At 46.8% G+C, this 26,440-nt stretch overlaps 2 protein-coding genes across 3 annotated transcripts in view; one reads left to right on the top strand and one right to left on the bottom strand.

Annotated features, from left to right (window-relative positions):
• The first annotated feature begins 499 nt into the window (after positions 1 to 499).
• ALDOC (aldolase, fructose-bisphosphate C) lies at positions 500 to 11,442 on the top strand. Of its 2 annotated transcripts, none has more exons than XM_044286683.1 (9): positions 500 to 640; positions 3,899 to 4,020; positions 4,460 to 4,671; positions 6,355 to 6,409; positions 7,406 to 7,566; positions 7,683 to 7,766; positions 8,491 to 8,665; positions 9,139 to 9,338; positions 10,636 to 11,442. In XM_044286683.1, exons 2-9 carry the CDS (start codon positions 3,909 to 3,911, stop codon positions 10,729 to 10,731), a joined length of 1,095 nt encoding a protein of 364 aa, XP_044142618.1. In that variant the 5' UTR covers positions 500 to 640; positions 3,899 to 3,908; the 3' UTR covers positions 10,732 to 11,442. The 2 variants fall into 2 exon arrangements, with proteins under 2 accessions (XP_044142618.1, XP_044142617.1); XM_044286682.1 differs by having other exon boundaries at positions 622 to 757.
• A 2,524-nt stretch (positions 11,443 to 13,966) lies between these two features.
• Positions 13,967 to 26,440, bottom strand: part of LOC122931674 — a 48,963-nt gene continuing 36,489 nt past the window's right edge. The window contains exon 8 of the mRNA XM_044285742.1: positions 13,967 to 14,018. Within this exon, the coding sequence (XP_044141677.1) occupies positions 13,967 to 14,018 (52 nt within the window). The remainder of the gene's footprint in view (positions 14,019 to 26,440) is intronic.

Genomic DNA, 26,440 nt, shown 5'->3' with positions numbered 1-26,440 from the left:
TATGACGCTTGTTGATTGGCTGCTTTGCAGCCTTTCAAAAAGCGCCAAGAAAGCGACGAACACCGAACCCGAACCCGGACTTTTACGAAAATGTCCGGGTTCGGGTCCGTGTCACGGACACCCCAAAATTCGGTACGAACCCGAACTATACAGTTCGAGTTCGCTCATCCCTACTGGGGAGGTGTGCTGTCTGTGGAGAACTGTGTGAATGTCGGGGCCCCTCAGAGCTTTTGCTGTGGGGACACAAGCTACATTTTTGTGGTTTCAGCTTTAGCTACGCCCCTGGTCACGGTCTATGTCACCCCTACTGTTTTCATATTCCTGCCATTTATAGGGAGGGACTGGAACCCAATTAAGGATAGATAATAGATAAGATAGGATAAATAGATAACATAAGGAAGCCTGTTTTGATAACGTCTTGAAGGAACGTGACAGAAGACCTCAGTGGACGAGGAACTATCCAGCAGTGAGAGGCGTGACGTCAGCTGGCTTCGGGGAGAAGGGATGCAGCGTGACGTCACCCCCCAATCAGCGCGGAGGGGCGGGGCCAGGAGCGGGTATTAGACCTGCGGCGTCACGTAGCTCTGCAGCAGAATCTTGTTATTAGCGGAGATCGCGGAGCTTCCGTCAGCGGCTACAGGTGAGGCCCGGGGTCAGGAGGAGCAGTGTGGGGTGACACAGGAGACATGGCGGGTGCTCCATCTGCAGGCTGCTGCTGCTCCACGAAGTGGGTGTGGTCACCCCATAGACCGCTGAGGTAGAGAAGATCTGGATGTAGTAGAGTGGACTTTGTTATTGGGGGAGGTGGGGGGATCTTTTTCATATTGCAGTCCTCAGGTGCAGTAGGTCTGTCTGCAGATAGCTGTCTGCCACATGACAGACTCAGCACTGCTACATGGCTGTGGTCCTGGGTTAGTGATCCGCACTGTTCCTCCAGGTGCGTCACCTGCAGCTTGGTTTTCTGACGCAGAGATGTTGGGTTGGATCCGTGCCGGCTTCTTCTGGATTAGGACCCACAAAGGTGCCATGATGTGCCCAGGCGTCTGTATTGGGGTGAATTTACATGTGGCAGATTTGTTGCAAACATTTCTGCAACTGGAAATCTGCGCCATTTGTCAGAATGGGGTTGTATTGATGACAAACACATGGATTTCATATAAATGGGAAGAAATCTCTGCAATCTATGTGTGAATTCACCCCAAGTATAAAAGTTGGACTGCTGCCACTACTCCCAGAATTGCATGCCAAGATATGCTGGGAGTTGTAGTTTCACAAGGTCCTATCCTACAAGGTGTGGGAGCCTATGGGGGGCGATTGGGGGATTCTAGAGCAGACTGAAGGATCTGTCCTCTAATGGACCTGAATCTTCTGGCAGGATGCTAAAAATGTAGCTCGTTTTGTAATTCTGTTTCTGGGAAAGTTGGGTAATAAATCCACTGGCTCCCGAATGGCAAGTTTGCCCCCCCCCCTCCCTGGATGGCCTTCCTTGTGGGATCTATGACGGCCATATTGGTTTTCCTCTAGTCCTATTACAGTTGTTTTGGAGGAAACGCTCTCTTGGGGTGTGTGTGGAGGCACTGTTGGGTGACACCTGTTGAGGGATGCCTCCTTGAAATTTAGCTGTGGGCCTCTTGCTTATGTAATCCCATCCTCCATCTTCTCTGCTGTCTCTCGCTCCTCCTTGTCCCCATGACAGGGGCCTCAGTGTGACAGCAGACCTCTGCAGTCTCTGCTTCTTCTCATTGATTGCTGGACATCCTGGGGGGGGGGGGCGCAGTCACCTTGGGATTCTTGCTCTGACATCTGAAATGTTTAACCCTTGTGATGACTTTATATAAAACTGATGACTAGAATAACGCTGGACTGTCCCAGTGCTTGTCGCATGGAGCCTCCCGGTGCCATCCTCTGTCTTCTGTAGGGGAAGGACACCACAAGGTCATTGCAGGATGAAGGTAGAATAGGTGACCTGTCTGATTACACTTGGTCACTGGTTTCTATCTGTATACAAGCGGAAGGACCCGGCTTCGCACGGGTAGATTTCATCTATTTCATTTAATGTTTGTGTAGGTCATTAAGTTATGGCCAGTATCCACTAGAACAGTGACATCTACAGTTCCCCGCCCCTTTAACAGTGATCTCCACAGCATCTGCCCCTTTATTAGTGACCTCCACAGTCACTCTCATGAACAGCCCGCTCTCAGATAGCAGCACTGTGCTGTCCGAGTGTGAGCTGCAGAGAAAGTCGCCGTCCCTCCCACCCCTCCACCCCTGCAGCGGACAGAAGTAGATTTTTGCCTTAATTTTTTTTAAATCCCAGTTGGCTGTGGAGTGGGAAAGGGCATGGCTTAGACTTAAAAACCCTGCACCCGCCTCCCGCTGTCTTTTGAGGGTGGCCTGAATGGTCACCCTACCTGCCCCTTAACTGTGACCTCCGCAGCACTCCGCTCCCTTAACAGTGTCATCCACAGCGCCATGCCCCTTTAAAGCTTCACTACAGCAGTAAAGAAAAATGTCTCGGTTGTTATGGAAACCTGGTGTAAAACTGTATGTGGAGACTAAGGACCTGCGAGCTTCTATTGGCTGGTAAGGGTCTTGTGACCAGGCTTCTATTGGCTAATGCATTTTTTTGACCATCAGGAACGGTGCGTCCTAGAGAGCCGAGACCCGGTCTGAGATTGTAAATGCGGCGGTGCGGCTTCCTTTAGCGGACATACATACACGCGCACACACAGCTTTATATATTAGATCTTCTGATATGTAGGTTATACAATGTCAGACAATCTGCGTCAGAGCTTCTATAAGATAAGAATCGGCCTCATCCCTCTAACGCCCAACATTTTAATTTTCAATTATAGGACTTTTTAACCAGCACTCATCGACACCCTCAAAATGCCTGTTTTATACAAATCATTATAACCTTCTTTTGTATACGGTCATACTTTCATGTATATTATCCTTTTTTTAATATTTTGTTTTACTTTATGACCCTGTTTGACCAGCAGTTAAGTCAAAGCGGCTTGAAACAGTATCTAGCCCTTTAGCGCTCATGCATATGACTGTGCTTGGTCCAGGAAACATTGCCTGTGTGTGTCCTGGACCGACAGTGGCTCCTCTAACATGAACTCGCTGCATCGTAAATTACTATCTGCCATCATGTGTGTATAATACAATAGACCCACAGTTGGATAGGAACTCGCTGCATCGTAAATCAGTGTGATGCAGTTTGTTGGGCCGGGTTTACCAGGCAGTACAGGGTCCTGTGCATGATCCGTCATTCTGATCCATGTACACATAGTGGGGTTCCACGTGATGGGGGTGGCTCGCTTCTGCTCCTCCTGCGGTTGCCTTGGCAGCTGAGCATCTGTCAACATAGCAGCCATATTAATTAGTCAGCGGATGAGTTAGGCTTCAATGCCCCAAGGACACAGTTTTGTCCTATAGGTAACCTGCGCTATGCCGTACACACTGTGTCCTGACCTTCCTTCTTTCATCAAGGGGTTAATGATTTCACCGCCATCGGCCTCATGAATTATTGAGCCCAAGGAGCCTCTGACACCAGGCGGCTGTTCCTAGGAGACTGTGTAAGGCTCCTGGAGACTCCCTGGCATATTGTCAGAGGTTTATAGGACTGTAAGCCGTTTACCGCTCTCCAAGACTGAAATCCTTGGACGGGTAAAGCATATTAAGTTTGCTTAAAGGAAAGCAGTTTCAAGGTGCCTGTGTCTACATGGGGATGCAGGGGTTAAAGCTTCGGCTGGCACCTTCCAGCTATGCGGGCTGGCATCGGACAGTCTTCTCATTCTAAATGGGATTCTCTGTCCTTGAGCAAATTCTTGTGTTATTATTTTTTTTTTCTCTCTCTATCTTAAATCCAATTTTAACCCTCTGTATCCCACAGAACCTACAAGATGACCCACCAATATCCTGCGCTCAGTTCAGAGCAGAAGAAGGAGTTGTCCGACATTGCACAAAAGATTGTAGCGAAGGGAAAGGGTATCCTTGCTGCAGATGAATCTGTGGGTAAGTGGCAAGGAACATCTTGGTGATGAAGAACATGGCAGTGCCATTGTTCTGTATCTGGTGGTTATTAACTTCGACTTTGATGGAACCGCCCTATTTTCTAGATGACATTTTGCCTCCTGACAGTATTTCCCCTTGTTGGGTTCCAAACTAGGGCATACACGTCAAATGTCTAGGGGAGGGGGAGGCAGGGGAGCTTGGCCACCACTACATTGCCTTTAGTGTGGACCTGCAGGGTCCTTCACTACATGCCCAACAATGGTGGCAAAAAGGGCTTGGGACTCCATGGTCTTCTCTTGCCTCCATACATTAGACATTTTTAGACATAAGCTCAATAAATACCCTTAACCCCTAGATGACGATAAGAATAAAAAAATGGCTTGGGTGATACCAGGATCCATTAGCATGACCAATCCACTTTATACACCTTCTCTGTCAGGGAGCATGGCCAAGCGTCTGACTGGTATTGGAGTAGAGAACACGGAGGAGAACAGACGTCTTTACCGTCAGATCCTTTTTAAGGGTGATGAACGTATGGAGAAATGCATCGGCGGGGTCATCTTCTTCCATGAGACCATGTACCAGCAAGGAGACTGTGGTACCAACTTTGTGGAGCTGATTAAGGATAAAGGCATTATTGTAGGAATCAAGGTGAGGAAATGTGATGTTAAAGAGGTCGTCCTGCATACACTCAGCCCGCTCTGACGTTGGGTGTGGACAGATGCAACTCCATGCACTGCCAAGGCAGCATTGAGCATAGTCACTGTCACAATCGCCCTCACTGCAGTTCTTGTTATCTGTGGTTGTGGCCGGGTGACCAATACAAAAACACCTGCTGTATCCAAATGATTTTCCCCAGTAATGCCTCACCCTCACTACTGACACCCCAAAGCTGCCACCTCTAAGGTTTATTTCAAGGCTTCAGTCTTACAGGAAGCCTTCAGATGGGGTAGGTTCACACCTCTGTTTAACTGCTCCAGCAGAGAACAGCCTGCTGGCGTTCACCAGCCAGATATGAGATACGAGATTCTGATTCTTCCGGGACCAGTGCATTCAGTGTTTCTTGTCTAGCCAGGTCCCATTGTAGTCAGTTGGGTCTGGCGGTGAACAGCAGTATCTGGCTAGGGCCGGATCCAGAGAACTCCAGCAAGCTGTTCTCTGCCAGGCCAAATAGATGGAGGGGAACCCACCCTTACTCCCACCTATGTCCACATAATCCTAGTTTGTTGATTTAAATACCACTATTTCCCCTAAACTATCTAAACAGGTAGCTTTGTGCTCCAAGCTTAGCATTTGTAGTCATTCAAGAACAGGACGTGTGCGAACCAGAAACATAACTCGGGTAGATGGGCATAGGATCCAGTGCTGGGGGCAGCAGAGACCAGAAGAAATCTTCACTTCACGTGAGCCTTCAAAGAAATTACCTTAAGCCCTGTTTTTCACACTTTCTCTAATTTTCCTTTCTGTATGGGTTAGGCCAAAGGGAAAGGGTGTGCAGAACATGACCATGTATAGAAATCGTGTTTTACAAACCCTTTCCCTTTGGCCCAACCCCTCCATAAAAGGAATGTGGACACTGATCCAGGATTTGTTCTGTCGATCAATATAGCAGGATTACAGGTTGGACTTCTCTATATTATATTTAAACTCTATCCATCTCCCCTATCCTCTGTCATCGTGGGGTTCTGGTCTAGCTACCTGGATTCAAACTCCTTTTTATGATGCCAACCTTGTCTTCTCTGGTTGGTGAGGTGTGACTGGCCAGAAGGCAAATTCAAGGGCACTAGTTGACAAGACCCAGATCTGCATAATACCTGTCGCCTGCTGTATTTGTTTGGACACCGACTTGGCATAGCTGGCATGCCTCTGATGTCACCTGTCCCCTATTGTGATGGGAGGATGCTGGAATTTGAAGGTCGGGTAAAGGAGAGGTAATCAATCAGTGTAAAGCCTCTATTATTAGAGCCATGGATTGCAGCAAATTGGATAACGTAGAAGCTGTATTGGGTATGTGCCAGACCAATTGGGCAGCTGCCAAGTCCATAAATGAATGATTGATATTTCCACAAACCACATTGTTCTGGGGCTTACAAATCGCTGAGTAATGTTCTTTTTATAGCTATAGGTTATAAGCATCTTAACCTGATGAAGGGGCCTGAGTACCACCAAAACGTGTGGTGGTTTTTTTTTTTTTTTTTTTTTTTTTTTTTTTTTTTTTTTTTTTTTTGTCTGATGCACTGACTTTCTGAATAAAGAAGATTTTGATACAACCACACATCAGTGTTCTTGTGCCATACAGTGATCTGACCACAACTAATGTTCTTTCTATGACAGGTTGATAAAGGGGTCGTCCCTCTTGCTGGTACAGATGGAGAAACTACAACTCAAGGTCAGTGGGGTGCATCTTTTTTGCGGGGCTACAGAACGGGCATATGGCTGCGGATAGCACACGGTGTCATTTTTTGCGGACCCATTGAAATTAATGGGTCTGCATCCTATCCGCAAAAAAACAAAACGGAACGGACACGGAAACAAAATATATTTGTGTGCATGAGGCCTGAGACAGATCATCTTGACTTATTATGGCTTCCTCTCCACGTTATCTACCATTCTCAGAATCCCTTGATTTATGCCTCTTCAGCTATTTATCCAAACGCTCTATAGCAGCCATATGGAACACGTGATGCATGGCCATTTGGGCTAGGTTCTGACATTACCTGCTGCCGAACATATAGCCTAGAAGTATGCAATAGTATCTTACCATGTTATTCAATACAGTAGAGGGGGGGAAGAGGTATGCTGATATCTAAAGCCCTAAAAGGACATGTTTTGTCCCTATAAAGTTTTACGGTCGTAACTGAAGTATAAACTGACAGCATTCCCCTTGGTATGAGTCCAAAAAATAGTGTGAATGGAACCTTGTTCTTGCTGTATGCAGGAAAGCGATGGGCTATGTTTCCTAAAAATCGACTTTAGACTTTGTTATAATTTTTTTAAGGGGTACAGCCACACGGTCAGGTTTCCTGATGCAGTTTCAGAAACCAAAATCGGGAGTAGATCATGAAATGAAAGTATGAAGGACAGGTATGACTTCCCCCTTTATTTCTTGCTTTTTTTCCATTCACTCCTGGTTTTGGCTTCCAGAACTGCATCAGGAAACCTGACTGTGTGGCCGTACAAATATACGAATTTGATCATTTAAGAACATTGCGCATGATCAGCACCAGAACTCAACTCCTTGGTGGCATAGATTTAATTTTTCAGGCCCATGGACCTCACAAACATTTGCCCAAATGCCTGAGGCAGATGCCTCTTTGTAATTTTGGTGCATCTTACACCAGCTTTTTGTATTTCTTGCCTTTTCTAACCTCTTCCTGTCTTACAGGTTTGGATGGGTTGTCTGAACGCTGCGCTCAGTACAAGAAAGATGGTGCTGACTTTGCAAAATGGAGATGTGTACTTAAAATCAGCGAGGACACCCCCTCTTCCTTGGCTATTATGGAAAATGCCAATGTACTTGCTCGCTATGCCAGTATCTGCCAGCAGGTAAATGGGTAATCGTGTAATTCGATCAGTGGCAGGGATGACAAGGAATGCTATTATGTGAGGGTACAGACTGGAACAAACCTGTGTGTGTGCAGCCTATGTTTTCTTTTCTGCAGAATGGCATTGTTCCCATTGTGGAGCCTGAAATACTTCCTGACGGCGACCATGACCTGAAACGCTGCCAGTATGTCACGGAGAAGGTATGTCCTCAGATCCAGCAAGCTGCTTGTGTCCCTGTAAAACCTATGGCTAAGGGCTGATTCATATATTTAAAAAAAAATATATATTTTTATTTTTTGGCCTGTATGCAGATCCATTCACTTCAATGGGTCTGCATAAAAATCTGAATTTACTGTGTGCATTCCATATTCCCCATGGCTGTTCTGCATAAATATAGAACATGTCCTATTGTCCATATTACCTACAAGGATAGGACTGTTTTTATTATGGGCTGTATGAATGCCCATAGCCAGTATCTGTTCTGTGGATCCGTAATTTTCATACCTCAGAACAGGCAACGGTCAGTCGTGTGCATGAGTCCTAAGGGTCATGATATATTGCAGCCTTTTGATTTAAGTGCATTTGTTCAGCATAGCTGAGGTTTTTGTCCCTTGCTATATGCCCCCCACCCCCATGCACATGTCTGCAGAAGGACAGCAATGTAGAAACCCCATATGATCTTTTTCCTGGAAGGCTTTTTTATTTTTTTTCTTCTCTTCAAAACCTGTAACTACATGAGGGTTGTGTGGTTGGGGGGGGGGGAAATGTTATAAAACTGGAAAACGCTTCTGAGGTCAGAAGTGAGAAGCAGAAAGCCTGTTATCACTGGTGTATCATCCAAAACGTCTTGTCTGCCTTTCAGTTGCACTTCTTAACTAGTTTCTGTGGTGTTTTTTTGTTTTTTTTACTCTATGTCCTGTCTAGGTTCTTGCTGCTGTGTACAAGGCTCTTAGTGATCATCATATTTACTTAGAAGGAACACTGCTGAAACCCAACATGGTGACTCCTGGCCATGCTTGTCCAAAGAAATATGCTGCTGAGGAGATTGCCATGGCCACAGTAACTGCCCTCCGCCGCACTGTACCTCCTGCAGTCCCAGGTAAAGGACCACCCCAGTATTGTAGGTCAATTACCCTCTTCTGGATTCTTTCGCCACTCTGCCAAGCTTTCTGGTTTACTTTTGGCTACCACCATCCCAACCATAAAACCTTAGGTCAGGGCAATGCTGTAATCCTGTTAATTGATTGTTACTATTGAGCTTCTCCCGCACTTGATCAGTGGTCTCCTTCACTAAACGAGCAGCCGACTGTTGGGAAGGGACGCTTCCTTCCTGACAATCGGCTGTTACATCATTCTGTCTAAATCCACCTTAAGGGTATTATGGAAAAACTATTTGAATGACAACGTCCTGGGTATGAATCTTCTATGCAATAAGCTTGTTGTTCTGTTGGCTCACTCAGTGAAGGGTTTCACTGCTTTTTTACTAAATGTATTCAACTGGAAGCTACACGAGCTTGAGTTTAGAGGGTGGCATGGATAACTAGGTTATTTTTTTTTCTGTCCCCTTCCTAGGTGTTACTTTCCTGTCTGGTGGACAGAGTGAGGAGGAAGCCACCATTAACCTAAATGCAATCAACAACTGCCCTCTAGCTAGACCTTGGGCTCTCACTTTCTCCTTTGGACGAGCCCTTCAAGCCTCTGCTTTGAATGCTTGGCGTGGAAAGCGCGAGAATGAAAGTGCAGCTACTGAAGAGTTCTTAAAACGGGCAGAGGTAACTTTTATCTGAAACCTACCTACATTATCATAGGGTACATCCAGTTACAAGATTACTTTTATGGAGAGATCTGTGGAAGACGCACTATTGTGGGGGAATCTGCGGAATACGCAAGCACTGTTATGGGGGAGGGGAAGGGGGGGTTGGCAGATGACTTATGGGGGGGGGGGATCTGTGGATGACCCTATTATGGGAGGGGGGGGGGGGGGGAATCTATGGTTAACACACATGTTTTGGGACTATACCTCCCCTCATCCTTAAGAATGCATCCTGGCACTGCAGTGCATGAATAAATTCTGGATGGGGGGGGGGGGGGGGGGGCAGCTATTGATCCTTTCTCTGCCCCCCCCCCCCCCCCCCCCAACATATAGCCCTCAATGAACAACAGTCACTGTAGTTTTGTACAGATGTGTGCCCCCTCACAGTAGTGCCCCTTTCACAGTAATGCCCTCTGCCACCTTCATTGTAGTAACGCCCTCTGGCTCGGTGCCCACTTCACATTAGTAATGCTCTGTGTCCCCTCCATAGTAATAAAGCCCTCTTTACCTCCTCTGTATTTAAACAAAAAAAACTACTCGCCTTGTCCCGTTCCTGAAGCTCACATATCTCTTCCTGCTTCACCCTTCTGTGCGCCGCCAGCCTGAAAGAGGGGAGCTGAGCGGTGAGTGACCAGAACGCAGCTCCAGCAATGAGCGCTTCATCTGTATTGATGGAAGCGCTCTTTGCTTCTGGCACCCCCCCCCCCCCCCCACCTAGTACGCCACTGGCTCTTATCTCCCTTTGGAACGGACCCTGCTGGAGATAAAGGACTTGCGTGCTGGTGGCATTCAGTTGAATGTTTCACTGGCGCCACCCACTCCTGAGTGCTTCATACCCGCTGCCTGCCCCACACTTCTTCCTTATAGGTGGCCAGCTCACTTAAGCTCCTGCAATTAAAGCGCCACCATGATTTTGGCACAGAATTTTCCCTCCCATGTTGGGGGGGGGGGGGGGGAAGGTATGTATGTATCTTATAAAGCAAAAAATACAGTATTAGTCCAGATTGGTTGGGAGTTGGTAGCCAACATGCATATAGTAATGCAATGTAAACATACTACTCGTAGAACAAAAAAATACAATAAGGCGAGAAGAGACCTAAAGAATCATAAATGTTTGTATACCTATACCCATAATGGTGATGGTCCAGTCTACCCTGTATAGAAAAGCCCATGACACGTGCATGCACTTCATTTAAATGGAAACTTGGGTTTAATTTGTGCTGACTTCACATTTCTGCTTCTCTTATTTTCTCAAGGCCAATGGGCTTGCAGCCTGTGGAAAGTATGAACATAGCGAAGATGGCTCTGGGGCAGCTGGCCAGTCCCTGTATGTTGCCAACCATGCCTATTGAGCTTGGTGGTGTGCCGATCACTGACCTTCAGAATAACTCCACTTCTGCTTCCCTGTGCTATAAGTGGCATCCACATGGACAGACACCCCTTGCAACCGAAGCTTGGAACAACCACAGCCATTTCTCATCTAGCTTTTCATAGTTCACTGCCAGTAAGAGCCCTTTGCAGCCTGTGGTGTGATGGGGCTGGATCTTGGGTGCAAGGATAGGAACTTGCTCCTGTCTTGCACAGTAATTCACCTGGTGATAAATATTTTCCTACTAGATCTTTTTATTTTTGAGGCGTAATATATTAAATGTAAAGTTGACACTAGTTATATACTTGAGTGGCAGTTGAAGGAAACGTTCTTCATGTGAACATAACTCCATTCATTGGTTTATTACACCTGCACAATATACAACCTTATCTTCAAAGTCTGTAGTATTGCCTTTGACTGGGATTCAGTGAGCCATAGCTTTCCCACCAGGCACTGTTCTGTGAAAGGTCTTGCACTTTGTGGTACATCTTTAGATCGCTTGATTGTGAGCTACACACTCCACTGAAAACTGACCAATCTCTCAACCCCTAACATGGAAATGGAAGAACAGAGCCCCTAACAATGGAAGGAAGTTATCTAACCCTGTGCATTGTGAAACTAGTGTTGTCTCTATCTGTATGCAACTGATGCACCAAATAGTCAAAGAAATAAACTTTAGTGAATTGAAACTTCAGAATGGCTCGTCATGAATGTGTTGTTCTATTTGTGTGTAGGAGTTTTATTTCTTTAATATGACATTTTTCCATACGCCTCCCCCAACGGCACTAAGCAGGAGGGGTTACCCCCGCCTCCCAGGGACAGGAAACAACGTGGAGAACCAACCTTTAAAAGCCCCGCCCCCCTGTTCCTTCTCCAGTTGTTTCCTGTCCCTCTGGGATGAAGTGGAGAACGGAGCGGGGTTCCCTCCTGCTCTTTACCATATCGCACAGCCTTTTTTTTTTTTTTTTCCCCTCCCCCACGGCAGCACCACTGAGATGGCTCCGCCTCCATGGACAGGAAACCTGTAGCATAAAAAAGCTGGAGCCACTCTCCCACCTCAGTGAGGTTTCCTGTCCCTGGAGCAGGAGACTTGTAGCATTTTTCTCCTAGGGACCCATGGCTTGGAAATCCTAGGAAAGCCTAGAGTCATGAGTCTTACCAGCCTGAGACCGGGTGCCGGGTCTTTTTTCTTTGAGGATGGGGGTTGGTCTGGGCCGACCTTCGTCCGGAGGCTGAGGACACGTCCCTCAAAGGAGTGAGACCGCGTGGGAGCAGGAGAGCGGCTAATGGGAGACACGCCAGAGGGCTGTTGTTCCGGGCACGCACTCCATGTGGGCTGCGGCGCAGGAGCAGTGGAGCGCGCCAGAGCAGAAACCGGAAATCGCGGGGATGACGTCAGGTAAGATGAGCGTTCCACAGACTGGTTCCGGTCAGGTGACCGGAAATAAAAGGAGCAGGCAGAATCGGCGTCCTTGGAGTGCAGACACCATTAAGGTCTGCTGTGGATGTTTTGCTGCTAACTCTGGGCTATCAGTTATTTCTCCTTTCCAAGCGGAAGCGTTCATCAGCGTCGGATCAAGGAGGGTGAGAACCCCAGATGGTTTCAGGCACAGCGCTCCCAGGGAACATGTGGAACTCTCCAAGGAGAGGTACTGTTCCCTGCTGCATCTTGAATCCTAAACTCTATGGGCCAGATTTATCATTAGCTCAAGTCAGAATAATGGAGTGAAAAAGTCGCAAATTTTTGCGCAATCGCTTAAACTGCGCAAAAATTTGCGACTTTTTTTCTGCTCTGCACTATGCTCGCCAGTTTTCTGAAAGTGGGCGTGTTTTCTTATGTAAATGAATCTCTAGACAGATTTACTATTGTGACTATTTAAAAAGTCGCAATAAAGTCGCAATTTAACTCCAGTGAGGACCATGCTTATCTTACGCGACTTTTTAATAGAACATGCGACTTTTTCATAAAAACGTGTGACTTTTTCGTAAAGATGTGCGACTTTTGTAAAGCTGCTTACTGACGGATAAACTGCTACCGTCAAACCACATTTATTACAGTCTTAAAGGGTCATAAATCTGACTTGGCTAAAACTGACTTTAGCCATATGTGAAAGTGGAGTGAGCTGTCAGTCATGATAAATCTGGCCCGATGCCTCTAGGAATATCATGGAAGAGGACAAGAGGCCAGAAGAAGCGGAGTCAGAAAAACAGACACCGGTATAAAGAGCTTCTGAGAGGGTAAGATACAGAAGTTAATAGATAAGAAGAACATATATCAGTATCATTATTTGTTTATTAGGTGACACCTTAAAAAGCTGTGTCAAAAAAGAAAAATAAGGAATGTGCATTGTGTAGATGCCCCTTGTCTTCGTCATATTACAAGAAATTATGTCAGGAATGTATTGAGAGGACCCTGGCAGAGGAATCCCCAAATTTTATGAACGACATTAGAGCATTGATTAAATCGGAAGTGAAGGAATCCCTTAAAACATCACAAAGACCTAAAAGATCAGTAGAAAAGACAGATTCGGAGGTGGAATCTATAGGCGTTATTGAGGAAGATAAGGATGAGAGGTTGGAGGATTCGTCCTTTGCGGAAGAGGAGCAAGAGGAAAAATTCCTGTTCCCAGTAATTGATACTGAAAATTTACTTTAAACTATTAGGGCTACTCTAGAGCTAGAAGATGTCAAGGAAGACAGGTCTATGGCAGACAGTCTTTGAGGGATTACGCGAAAAGAAGATGTTACATAAAAGTATATCAGCTCTAATAGAAAAAGAATGGAAGAAACCAAACAAAGGCTTTTGTAAGTAAGAATTTTAAGAGAAAATACCCCTTTGAGGAGGAAGCCACTACATCATGGGATAAGGCGCCTAGACTGGACGTAGCCATTTCTAAAGTTTCCAGAAGATCTTTCTTACCGTTTGAGGAGATATATAGAGACATATATATATATTTTTTTTTATTTTTTTATGGACCCACTAGATAGAGACTCTCTTGTCTCAAAAATACTTGGGAAGCATCTACAGCTTCCTTCAGACCAAACATAGTAGCGACAGTTAGTCAGGTCCTTAGCTATATGGCTTGAAAGACTAGAAGGACAGTTAAGAGATAAGTGCCCTAGGGATCAGATTTTGACTTCATTGCCAACATTACAAAAAGCGGTGGATGTTTTTTTTTTTTTATCCGACGCTTCGGTTGAGGCAGTTCGATTGTCGGCTAGGTCTGCTTCCACTTCAAACTCTGCCCGTAGAGCTCTATGGTTGAAGAACTGGAGGGGAGGAGACATGGCTTCAAAACAGCGCTTGTGTAGTATTCCCTGTCAGGGACAGTTTCTGTTTGGCCCAGAGCTTGATGCCCTCCTAGAAAAGGCAGCGGATAGAAAAAAGAGAATGCCACAATAATCCTCCTCACAGTTTAGACCCTACAGATGTCCCTTTCAGAATGCATCTAGATTTCAAGGAAAGAGACAGTCGGGGGACAGATCAGGACCCAGGGGGTCAGGCAGTAGGGGCTTCATGTTCGGGAATTCCTCCTCCTCTCAGAAGGACAAGTTGTCGAAAAAATGACGCCAGGCTGCAGGTAGGATGGAGACTAAAGTTGTTTCTTTCTGCCTGGAAGGAAATTGCAGGAAAATGGGTGACAGATATTATGACAGAGGGCTTAAAACTGCAGTTTAGAGGACGTTTTCCTCAAAGATTTGTGGTTACAAAAGAATCCGGAAAATTGTCAAGGGAAGTGGATCAACTGATAGAAAAAAAGGGTGTTAGTATCGGTGCCAAGAGCAGAGTGGGGGAAGGGCTTCTACTCAACTCTGTTCTTGGTGAAAAAACCGGACGACTCCTTTCGGACAATTATAAATTTAAAACTATTGAACAAGTCTCTAGTTATAAAGAAATTCAAGATGGAGACCATAAAGTCTGCAATTCATTTAGTTTTTCAGGGATGTTTCATGGCGGTGTTAGATTTGAAAGACTCATATCTACATATCCCGATGCATCCCCTCTTCCAAAAATTTCTGAGGGTGGCGGTTGTAGAGTACAGGGGAACCAGACACCTACAGTTTCAAGCCATGCCATTCGGCCTGTCAAGTGCACCAAGAACATTTACCAAGGTGATGGCAGAGGTGGCCTCTTTTATTCGCAAGGAAGATATTCTTTTTCTGCCCTATCTAGATGACTTCCTGATTATAGCGAAGTCGCGGGAGAAGTGTCAGAACTCCGTCCAAAGGGTGATTCAAATCCTGGAGCATCTGGGCTGGATAATTAACATAAAGAAGTCCAGGTTAGAACCCAGCACAAGCCAGACATTTCTGGGATTGCAGCTGGACTCCATGCAACAAAGGACTCTTCTTCCATCAGAAAAAAAGAAACAAAATCCAGAACGTCGCCCGGGGAGCTCAGGAAAATCTGAGTATGTCAGTCCGGAAGGCCATGTCCCTACTAGGGTTAATGACTGCCTGTATTCCAGTGGTACGATGGGAACAGTTTCATTCAAGGCAATTGCAAGAGGAAATATTGGACACAACAAGGCGAAAGGGGATCACCTTGGACTCCCAGATGAATCTCTGCCGGAAGACTCTTATCTCCCTCAACTGGTGGTTGGAGGTAAAGAATTTAGACCAGGGTATCCCGTGGAATTACCCCGATCCTGTAGTTATGACAGATGCCAGCCCATGGGGGTGGGGCGCACATTTCCAGGGTCAGTTAAGGCAGGGAAGCTGGTCCCCGTTGCAGAAACAATTCTCTTCCAATTTCCAACAGGAAGGAATTGAGAGCAGTGTTACTAGCTTTAAGAGCAGCCCTTCCAGAGCTACACCACCAGCATGTCAGGATTATGTCAGACAACAGAACGGTGGTGTCATACCTGAACCGTCAAGGAGGTACCAAATCCTGATCTTTAATGAGGGAAACAGAAATGATATTCTCGGAGATAGAAGTTCAATTAACTCGCATATCCGCTCTGCATATAAAAGGGAAGGAGAATGTCCAGGCTGACTTTTTTTAAGCCATCATCGTTTAAGACAGGGGAAGTGATCCCTAGACCCATTAATATTTGCGAAGATCGTGAAATTATGGGGAAACCCAGAAATAGATCTTTTTGCCAGCAGGGAGAACAGGCAGGTGAAAAATTTTTGCTCTGTCCTTACGAATCCCCCGTTTGGGGTGGATGCCTTCCTCCTAGAATGGAAGTTTCATCTAGGATATGGGTTCAGTTTAAAGGCTCTCATAAGCGGCACGATGCGGATCCGCTCAGAATGCATCAGTGTTTGGGCTCCGCCCAGCAAGCGGACACCCGAACGCTGCTTGCAGCGTTCGGGTGTCCGCCTGGCCGTGCGGAGGCAAACGGATCCGTCCAGATTTACAATGACTTACAATGGAAGTCAATGGGGACGGATCCCTTTGAATTTGACACTATATGGCTCAATTTTCTAACGGATATGTCCCCCATTGACTTTCATTGTAAAGTCTGGACGGATCCGTCTGCAGCTACTTTCACAATTCGAATTTTTTTTTTACAATATAATGCAATGTTCTGAACGGATCCATCGTCTGCATTATATGAGCGGATCCGTCTCAGACGGATCCGCTCTGAACGCAAATGTGAAAGTAGCCTAAGATGTAAGAAGGTGCCTGATCCAGTACCTAGGAAAAACTGGACTGGAGAAAATCCTCATCTTTATTGGTCTTGTACGCTGGGGCTAGGAAAGGTAATGCTGCCTCTAAAAGTACCTGTCACTACCAGAGCTTTGAGAAGTTCTCACAGCTCTGTGTCTCCACCCCTGCGATGATGTCACTTAGAGCTTGGAGGTGTTCTCACTGTTCTGTTTCTCCGCCCCTGTGATGAGGTCTTTACTCTCAGCTGTTTCTCCTGCAGTTGATTTTCCTGCCTTTAAATCACCCCTCCTCCTGTTGCAGGGCGTGGATTATATTTCTCATTTCAGTTGTAGCTCTGGCTTGAGTAACTTCACTTGTAAGCTATCAGTTCACTGGACCTGGTTTCTGCTGCAGCAAGCACTCCGGATATTGCCAGCTGTCCTTGGATCCGTCTTCTCTGCGGCTGCATCTCCTTCAGCTAAGTGTGCAGATATTGTTGTTTACCTGATTATTTTCTGACTGGATCTGAGGTGGCCACGGTTCCCTCCATATACTGAGTAGGGCACCGGTGGCCGTGCCCCTTCCACTATTGTAGGGGTTACAGTGGCCATCAGTCTGAGGTACGCGGGCATGCCTCCTTCCACCATTTGGATCCAGGCATGTGCTTTAGCAGCATAGGGAGAGCTTTGAGGGTCTGACAGGGGTCACCCCTTATCTTCCCTAGTTTGGGTCCGGTCAGTAGCTCTTTTCACTGTGTTTGCTCTTGTTACCCTCAAACAGCCGTGACATTATAATCCACCAAAACCGTCCTTTTTTGACATGGATCCGCTTTCTGGCCTGGTTGACCGCATGCAGGGTCTTTCTTTGGAAGTAGCGGATCTCCGTCAATCTATGACTCAGTTACAAGCATTAGGCTCTGCTCCGGCTCATGGAGTCTGTTGCGAGCCAAAGGTCTCACTTCCGGAGACGTTCTCCGGGGGCAGTGAGAATTTTGTTCGCTTCAGAGAGGCATGCAAACTCCATTTTTGCTTGTGTCCCCTTTCCTCTGGTAATGAGGAACAGAGGGTGAGGATTGTCATCTCCCTGCTCAGGGGCAATGCTCAGACTTGGGCTTTTTCGCTGCCATCAGGGGATCCCTCCCTTCGATCCGTGGAAAGATTTTTTGTGGCCCTGGGGCAAATATATGATGACCCGGATCGTGTTGCTCTGGCCGAATCGAACTTACGTGCTTTATGCCAGAACAAACTGTCTGCGGAGCTTTATTGTTCTGAATTTCGGAGATGGGCAGCTGATTCAGGCTGGAATGATGCTGCACTCCGGAGTCAGTTCTGTCATGGTCTCTCAGAGAGATTGAAAGATGCGTTTGCTTTCCATGAGAGACCAACGTCCTTAGTCTGCCATGTCATTGGCGGTACGCCTTGACAGACGTCTAAGAGAAAGAAACAAGACCTCTCTGTCCAGCCATTGTCAGTCTTGGGGCAATGGTGCGGACTCATTCAGTGTGCAGGGGCCTCATCCTGTCTCGCTCCCCTCTGAGGAGGAGCCCATGCAGCTAGGCCGACTTGCCCCTGATAAAAGAGGATTTAGTCCTCAGAATATGGTGTGTTTTTGTTGTGGGGGCATAGGTCATTTGGCAAATGTTTGTCCGTCTAGGAGATTCCTGAACTGTACTAAGAGCGATAATAAGAGAAAAACCTCAAGAGGTAGATCATCAAGTTCTACTTCATCTGCTACTTTGGGCAAACTTGATGTGGGAATTGATGCTTTTCCTCTGACCTGCAGTTCCCGTTTTCTCCTGTCTGCCAGGGTGGCGCTAGAGAGCAAAGTCATTTCTTGTGAGATTTTTGTCGATAGTGGAGCGGCCGTCAATCTTATTGACACTCAATTTGTAGCCATGCATGGTTTTCAGGTTTGCACATTGGAAAAGGATATACCTGTTTTTGCCATTGACTCTGCTCCACTCTCGCAGAGATCTCTGAAAGGCATTGTTCACAATATCCGGCTAGCTGTAGGTGACACTCATGTGGAGGAGATATCTTGTTTTGTCCTTAACGGATTGCCTTCTCCTCTAGTTTTGGGGTTACCCTGGCTCACTAGACATAACCCCACCATTGATTGGCAAGGAAGGCAAATAAATGAGTGGAGTGACTTTTGTAGAGAGAATTGTCTCACAGCGACTTTTGCAGAGGTGTCTACTAAAACTGTGCCATCATTTCTCTCTGATTTCTCGGACGTGTTTTCCGAGAGCGGTGTTCAGGAGCTACCTCCTCACCGGGAGTTTGACTGTCCCATTAACCTCATTCCCGGCGCCAAGCTGCCAAAAGCACGCCTCTACAATCTCTCACAACCGGAAAGAATCGCAATGCGAACCTATATCTCCGAGAGTCTCGAGGGGGCATATTCGTCCCTCAGTCACCTGTTGCCGCGGGTTTTTTTTTTGTTAAAAAAAAAGATGGCTCTCTGAGACCTTGCTTAGATTTTAGGGAGCTGAACCGTATCACGATTCGCGATCCCTATCCCCTTCCTCTGATCCCGGACCTCTTCAACCAAATTGTTGGAGCCAAGGTGTTTTCCAAATTGGATCTGAGAGGCGCGTACAACCTGGTCAGGGTCAGAGAGGGGGATGAATGGAAAACGGCTTTTAATACCCCTAACGGGCATTTCGAGAATCTCGTTATGCCTTTCGGCCTGATGAATGCTCCGGCCGTCTTTCAGCATTTTGTTAATAGTATTTTCTACCACTTAATGGGGAAATTTGTTTTGGTGTATCTTGACGATATTTTGATTTTTTTCCCCTGATGTTCAGACCCATCAGGATCATCTTTTTCAGGTTCTGCAGATACTGCGGGAGAATAAACTGTATGCCAAGCTAGAGAAATGTCTTTTTATGGTATCGGAGATTCAATTTCTTGGTTTTCTCCTCTCTGCTTCTGGTTTTCGCATGGATCCTGAGAAGGTCCGTGCTGTACTTGAGTGGGAGCTTCCTGAGAATCAGAAGGCATTGATGCGCTTTCTGGGTTTTGCTAACTACTACAGAAAGTTCATTTTGAATTATTCCTCTGTTGTCAAACCCCTTACTGACATGACAAAAAAGGGGGCGGATTTTTCCTCTTGGTCGGAGGAGGCGCTTGCAGCCTTTTCTAAGATTAAAGAGAGTTTTGCGTCTGCTCCCATCTTGGTGCATCCTGATGTTTCCTTACCTTTTATTGTTGAGGTGGATGCTTCCGAGGTGGGTGTGGGTGCAGTTTTGTCCCAGGGCCCTTCTCCTGCCAAATGGCGACCCTGTGCCTTTTTCTCTAAAAAACTCTCCCCGGCAGAGAGAAACTATGATGTGGGAGATAGGGAGTTGTTGGCCATCAAGTTGGCTTTCGAGGAATGGCGTCATTGGTTGGAGGGGGCCAGGCACCCTGTCACCGTTTTTACCGACCATAAGAATCTGGCATACTTGGAGTCGGCCAGGCGTATGAATCCGAGACAGGCCAGATGGTCTCTGTTCTTCTCCAGATTCAATTTTGTCGTTACATTCCGCCCTGGGATCAAAAATGTGAAGGCTGATGCTCTCTCTCGCTGTTTTCCGGGAGGAGGAAACTCCGAGGACCCGGGTCCCATTTTGGCGGAGGGGGTAGTTGTTTCTGCTCTTTATTCCGATTTGGAGGCCGAGGTCCAGGCTGCCCAGACTGAGGCACCTGCCCGTTGTCCTTCCGGGAAGTTGTTTGTGCCTCCTGAGCTACGTCACAAACTCTTTAAGGAGCATCATGATACGGTTCTTGCTGGTCACCCCGGGAGTAGAGCCACGGTTGATCTCATTGCTCGGAGATTTTGGTGGCCGGCTCTTCGTAAGTCGGTGGAGGGTTTTGTGGCTGCTTGTGAGACGTGCGCTTGCGCTAAGGTCCCTCGTTCACGACCTTCAGGTTCCCTTCTCCCGTTACCCATACCTTCCCGTCCTTGGACACACCTGTCCATGGACTTTATCACGGATCTTCCTCGTTCCTCGGGGAAGTCGGTGATCCTGGTGGTCGTGGACCGTTTTAGCAAGATGGCTCATTTCGTTCCTTTCCCTGGTTTACCCAATGCTAAAACGTTGGCGCAAGCTTTTATCGACCATATTGTTAAATTGCATGGCATTCCCTCTGATATTGTTTCCGATAGAGGCTCGCAGTTTGTGTCCAGGTTCTGGAAGGCTTTCTGTTCTCGCCTGGGGGTTCGGCTGTCCTTCTCTTCTGCTTTTCACCCGCAGTCGAATGGTCAGACTGAGCGCCTCAATCAGAATCTGGAGACATATTTGCGCTGTTTTGTGGCAGAGAACCAGGAGGATTGGTGTTCTTTTCTCCCTCTTGCTGAGTTTGCTTTGAACAACCGTCGTCAGGAATCTTCTGATAAGTCACCATTCTTTGGTGCATATGGGTTCCATCCGCAGTTTGGGACATTCTCGGGAGGGGCTCTTTCGGGTTTACCTGAGGAGGAGAGATTTTCCTCGTCTTTGTCTACCATTTGGCAAAAGATTCAGAGTAATCTTAGAAAGATGAGTGAGAAGTATAAGCGTGTGGCTGATAAGAGACGTGTGCCTGGTCCGGACCTGAATGTGGGTGATCTGGTGTGGTTGTCTACTAAAAATATTAAACTGAAGGTTCCCTCCTGGAAATTGGGTCCCAAGTTTATTGGGCCTTATAAAATTTTGTCAGTCATCAATCCGGTTGCCTTCCGTCTTGATCTTCCACGGGTTTGGAAGATACATAATGTATTTCACAGATCTCTCTTAAAACCATATGTCCAGCCCCCGGTACCCTCCTCTTTGCCTCCTCCTCCGATTTTGGTTGATGGCAATCTGGAGTTTGAGGTTTCCAGAATTGTGGACTCTCGCATTGTCCGCGGTTCTCTTCAGTACCTCGTTCATTGGAAGGGTTATGGTCCTGAGGAGAGGATGTGGGTTCCGGTGTCGGACATTAAAGCCACTCGCCTCATCAGGGCATTTCATAGGGCTCATCCTGGGAAGGTGAGTCCTGGGTGTCCGGAGTCCACCCGTAGAGGGGGGGGTACTGTCACTACCAGAGCTTTGAGAAGTTCTCACAGCTCTGTGTCTCCACCCCTGCGATGATGTCACTTAGAGCTTGGAGGTGTTCTCACTGTTCTGTTTCTCCGCCCCTGTGATGAGGTCTTTACTCTCAGCTGTTTCTCCTGCAGTTGATTTTCCTGCCTTTAAATCACCCCTCCTCCTGTTGCAGGGCGTGGATTATATTTCTCATTTCAGTTGTAGCTCTGGCTTGAGTAACTTCACTTGTAAGCTATCAGTTCACTGGACCTGGTTTCTGCTGCAGCAAGCACTCCGGATATTGCCAGCTGTCCTTGGATCCGTCTTCTCTGCGGCTGCATCTCCTTCAGCTAAGTGTGCAGATATTGTTGTTTACCTGATTATTTTCTGACTGGATCTGAGGTGGCCACGGTTCCCTCCATATACTGAGTAGGGCACCGGTGGCCGTGCCCCTTCCACTATTGTAGGGGTTACAGTGGCCATCAGTCTGAGGTACGCGGGCATGCCTCCTTCCACCATTTGGATCCAGGCATGTGCTTTAGCAGCATAGGGAGAGCTTTGAGGGTCTGACAGGGGTCACCCCTTATCTTCCCTAGTTTGGGTCCGGTCAGTAGCTCTTTTCACTGTGTTTGCTCTTGTTACCCTCAAACAGCCGTGACAGTACCATCACTAGGTGGATTTGAGAGCTAATTTCTTTAGCTTACTCTTGTTCTGGGTTTTCTCCTCCGCTATCCTTGAAGGCTCACTCTACTATGGCGGTGTCTACCTCCTGGGCAGAAAGGTCCAGCGTTTCAATTGACCAAATCTGCAGGGCTGCCACGTGGGCTTCTCCAGCTACCTTCTATAGGCACTATAGACTTCAGCTTGACTCCATCTCTGACCTCCTTTTTGGTACAAAGGTGTTAGAAGTTGTTACCCACCCTTGAATTCTATGTAATCTCTCTCAGTGGTGCTGTCGTGGGGGAGGGGAAAAATGATGCTTACACTTACTGGTAAACTGATTTTCCTGACCCCACAGCACCCGTCTAATTCCCTCCCTATGGTGGTGGTTGGTGTTAAATTTCACGTGGTGTGATTAAAAAAAAAAAAAAGATATATATTGTATTAAACAAAAGGGGAGTCCCTCTCATACTCTGTAAACCCACTGAGGTGGGAGAGTGGCTCCACCTTTTTTATGCTACAGGTTTCCTGTCCATGGAGGCGTAGCCATCTCTCAGTGGCGCTGTTGTGGGGTCAGGAAAATCCGATTACCGGTAAGTGTAATCCGGCCTGCAGCAGGCTGTCGGATCTCGGGGCAAGATAGGGGCCCTTCCGACATCTAGGTATAAGTCCTGCGGTTTGCAGGCGACGCGGTGTCCATTTCCGGCCTGCGTAGGAGGATGCCGGCTGAATGAGAGCTTCCAGGGCCGAAGTCTCGTGAGATCTGGTCACGTGGGTGCGCACGACGTCGGAGTGCGTGCGGTACCACATGACCACGAAGTATCAGGTTAAATCCGGCTATAGGCAGAGAAGGACGCCTGTCTTGGGGTACAATTTCCAGATCGGACCGGCATGTCTCTCTGCAGATCTGCCCTCAGACCCTCCGAAGGCCCTGAGCCCAGTAAGCCTCCTCCTAATAGGAGTATTTTTGTCTTATATCTCTCTGACACCCTTGCCCTTTTAAAATCATTGGGGCTTTGTTCTGGTTGAAGGCTCCTTTTTACAGAAAAATGTTCCTTTATGAACGCTCCCTAAAGGAATCTTTTTCTTTTACTTCTTAGGGAAAACCCAAGGTCGGGGAATCCTCTATAAAAGAAATGTGGCATATGTAAAAAAAAAAAAAAACTGCTAGCAGGGCACTCCACAAAAGACACTTTGCCAAAAGTGTGCAGATAAAGTAATGTCTGAGGAAACGCCATCCTTAGTGGACAGTTTAAGATCCATTATTAAAGAAGTTTCCTCAGCCTTCTAAACTAGGATAGGCTCCCTCCACTTCAAAATCCATTCCAGAGACTCCTCTAGAATCTGAATTTTTGATTTGGATGAAGGCGAAGTATTCTCAGTTGATACTGATTTATTATTAAAGACTATTAGAGCGGCCATGAATATTGAGCAAATTAAAGAACCTCAATCCGTCCAAGATCACGTGTTTTAGGGGTCTGTCAGATGTAAAAAGATGTTTTTCCAGTACACAAATATAAAAAAAATGTAATTTCTAATGAATGGAAAGACCCGGAAAAAAGATCAGGAGTCTTTAAACGCAAGTACCCTTTCAGCGAATTGGACACCCCACGAGTCGATGCCCCAGTTGCCAGGATTTAAAAAAAATCCTCACTCTCCTTTGAGGACGTGGGACTCTTAAGAGAGCCCATGGACAAGAAATGAGAGTCCATCCTTAAGAAATCCTGGGACACTTGCACCGCTATGTTACAGCCCAGCATTGCAGCTACTTGTACTGCCAGGACCCTTTCAATGTGGCCAATTAGAAGAGCAAACTGGAGGGAACTTTAAGCAATTTTCCTGGCCCTAAAAGCCTTTTCATCAGCCATACACCAGAAAGATGTAAAGGTTTTATCGGACAACAGTATGGCAGTGACCTATGTGAACAAGCAGGGGGGCACAAGAAGCAAAAACCTCATCCACACATCTTACCTTTTTGTTCTCCTGGGCACAGGTCTTGGTAAACTCAACTTTGGCGGTCCATCTCAAAGGAAAAGAGAATCGGCTGGCAGACTTTCTAAGCAGACAACCGCTAAAGTCAGGAGAATGGTCCCTGAACCAGAGGGTCTTCCAACTTCTGTGCGAAAAATGGGGCACTCCAATCCTGGATCTGTTTGCCTCAAAATCTAACTGACAAGTAGATCAATTTTCCCTGCCCTTTCGGGACAACCCAAACGGGCTGGACGCCCTCTCAATCCCTTGGCCAACAGGCCTACTATATGTCTCCTCCCCCCCCAAAATACCTCTAATCCCCAGAACCCTAGCCAAAATAATGGAGGACAGATGCGAAATAATACTGGTAGGTCCATTCTGGCCAAGAAGGACTTGGGTTTCACCCTCTTGTTAAGCCTAGCCAAAGGGGACTTCTGGATGCTTCCTCAGATCCCGGATCTTCTCCAGGGCCCTGTTCATCATCCGGATGTCCGGCATCTGAACCTGACTGCCTGGAGACTGAGTGTTCCCTCCTAAGAGCTAGGGGTCTTTCAGATGTGGTAATCAACACACTCTTGTACAGCTGTAAGCCGATCACCTAAAAAAAATCTACCTTAGAATCTGGAAAACCTTTTCTGCGATTTTCAGTGCATTGTTGGGATCCCTCAAAGAATCCAGAAATTAAAACACTATTTTTTGAATTTCTGCAGAGAGGTCTTGAAAGCGGACTAAGGGTTAGTACTCTGAAAGTGCAGATAGCAGCCCTTAGTGGCTTTTTAGACTCTAGGCTAGCAGAGGTGCCTCTGATCAGGCGTTTCTTTAAGGGTGCCAGTAGACTGAAACCTACAGTCAGAACCTTGGTTCCTCCTTGGGACCTTAACCTGGTCCTTTCTCTTCTAGTAGATCCTCCTTTGAACCCCTCTCAGAGATGTCACTTGGCCTGCTCTCCATGAAAACCGCCTTCTTAATTGCCATCACCTCCGCTAGAAGAATAGGAGAAATCCAAGCCCTGTCCTGTCCTGTCGCCCACTATACTTGTCAGTGCTAGACGACAGGATAATAAAACGTGAACCCTCATTTCTACCTAAAGTGTTCTCCAAGTTTCACTGCGACCAACAGATCTCTTTGCCCTCCTTCTGTCCACAGGCCATGACCGAAAAGGAAGCCAAATTCCTAACTTGGACGTTAGAAGATGTGTCCTGGCCTACCTAGAAGCCACAAAGGACTTTAGGAAGTCTAGCCGCCTATTGATCCAATATGCAGGGAAAAAATAAGGGCCTAGGGACCTCTAAAATAACCATCTCCTGTTTGGATAAAAACAATTATTTCCAAGGCATACAAAGAAAAAGGTTCTTCTCCTCCATCTCTGCTTACGGCCCATTCCACCAGGGCCATCTCTACCTCCTGGGCAGAAAATGCTTCCGCCTCCCTGAATTAAATGTCAGACGGCCACCTGGTCTTGCCCAAACACACTTTTTTTTTTTTTTTTTTAATAGCACTATAGGCTGGACATTGTCTCCAACAGGGACCTCTACTTTGGCCACAAGGTTCTATCTGCGGTGGTCCCACCCTAGGGGGCTTGATGACTTCTCTGTTAATCCTCCTGCTTAGTGCTGTTGGGGAGGCGTATGGAAAAGATAATTGCTTACCAGTAATTTGATTTTCCATTTAGCCTTCACAACGGCACTGGTATTTCCCACCCTTATGATTTCTTATGACGTTTGTTCTGATGTACCTTGACTGGTTTTGCATGGTGCTCTGTTTTCCTTTCTTTAATAAACTCTTATGTTCAGCATCATCTTATAGTTACTCGCATACTTACTGCAGAAGGAACAGGGGAGGAGGCTTTTAAAGGTTGCTTCTTCACGTTGTTTCCTGTCCCTTGGAGGCAGGGTAACCCTCCTGATTAGTGCCGTTGTGGAGGCTAAATGCAAAATCAAACTACCGGTAAGTAATTATCAGCACTCTGCTCTTTTTGCCTGTCCGCCTCTGTTTGCTGGGTCTCTGCCGCTCCCCATTACAGTGAATGGGGCCGGGCGAATATGGTAACATAGTGTATAAGGCTGAAAAAATACATTTGTCCATCCAGTTTGGCCTGTTATCCTGCAAGTTGATCCAGAGAGGCCCAAAAAAATAATAATTTTGAGGTAGAAGTCAACCCCTTGGACCTCTTTCTTTCCCTAATGAAAGCCTGACACATCTGTCCCGATGCTCCGAATCCTCTTCGCCAGCTTCCCTGACAACCTATCCTAGTGTATAGCCTCCCCTGACACTGGACTTAGCATGGGGAAGTCAGATGTCAGTCCCTATGGTCCATGATCTCCACGTGGTGTTGTAAGCAGGGGGGGGGGACAGAACTAATTGGAATTTGTCTCCCATGAGCATCTCCGTGGTAGCCTCAGCTATGACTTTGAACAAAAACCTCCCAATGCAGGG

This window comes from Bufo gargarizans, chromosome 3 (assembly GCF_014858855.1).
Source record: "Bufo gargarizans isolate SCDJY-AF-19 chromosome 3, ASM1485885v1, whole genome shotgun sequence".
In the NCBI taxonomy this organism is placed as follows: domain Eukaryota; kingdom Metazoa; phylum Chordata; class Amphibia; order Anura; family Bufonidae; genus Bufo; species Bufo gargarizans.
The sequence above is the reverse complement of the archived record's forward strand: the minus strand, read 5'-3'. Positions and strand labels throughout refer to the sequence as shown.

Excerpts from the sequence above, each read along its gene's own strand:
- ALDOC (XM_044286682.1), top strand. The coding sequence starts at position 687 with ATGGCGGGTGCTCCATCTGCAGGCTGCTGCTGCTCCACGAAGTGGGTG. Across the intron at positions 758-3,898 it reads TCACCCCATAGACCGCTGAG|AACCTACAAGATGACCCACC; the intron begins GTAGAGAAGATC and ends TGTATCCCACAG. Across the intron at positions 7,567-7,682 it reads ATGCCAGTATCTGCCAGCAG|AATGGCATTGTTCCCATTGT; the intron begins GTAAATGGGTAA and ends TCTTTTCTGCAG.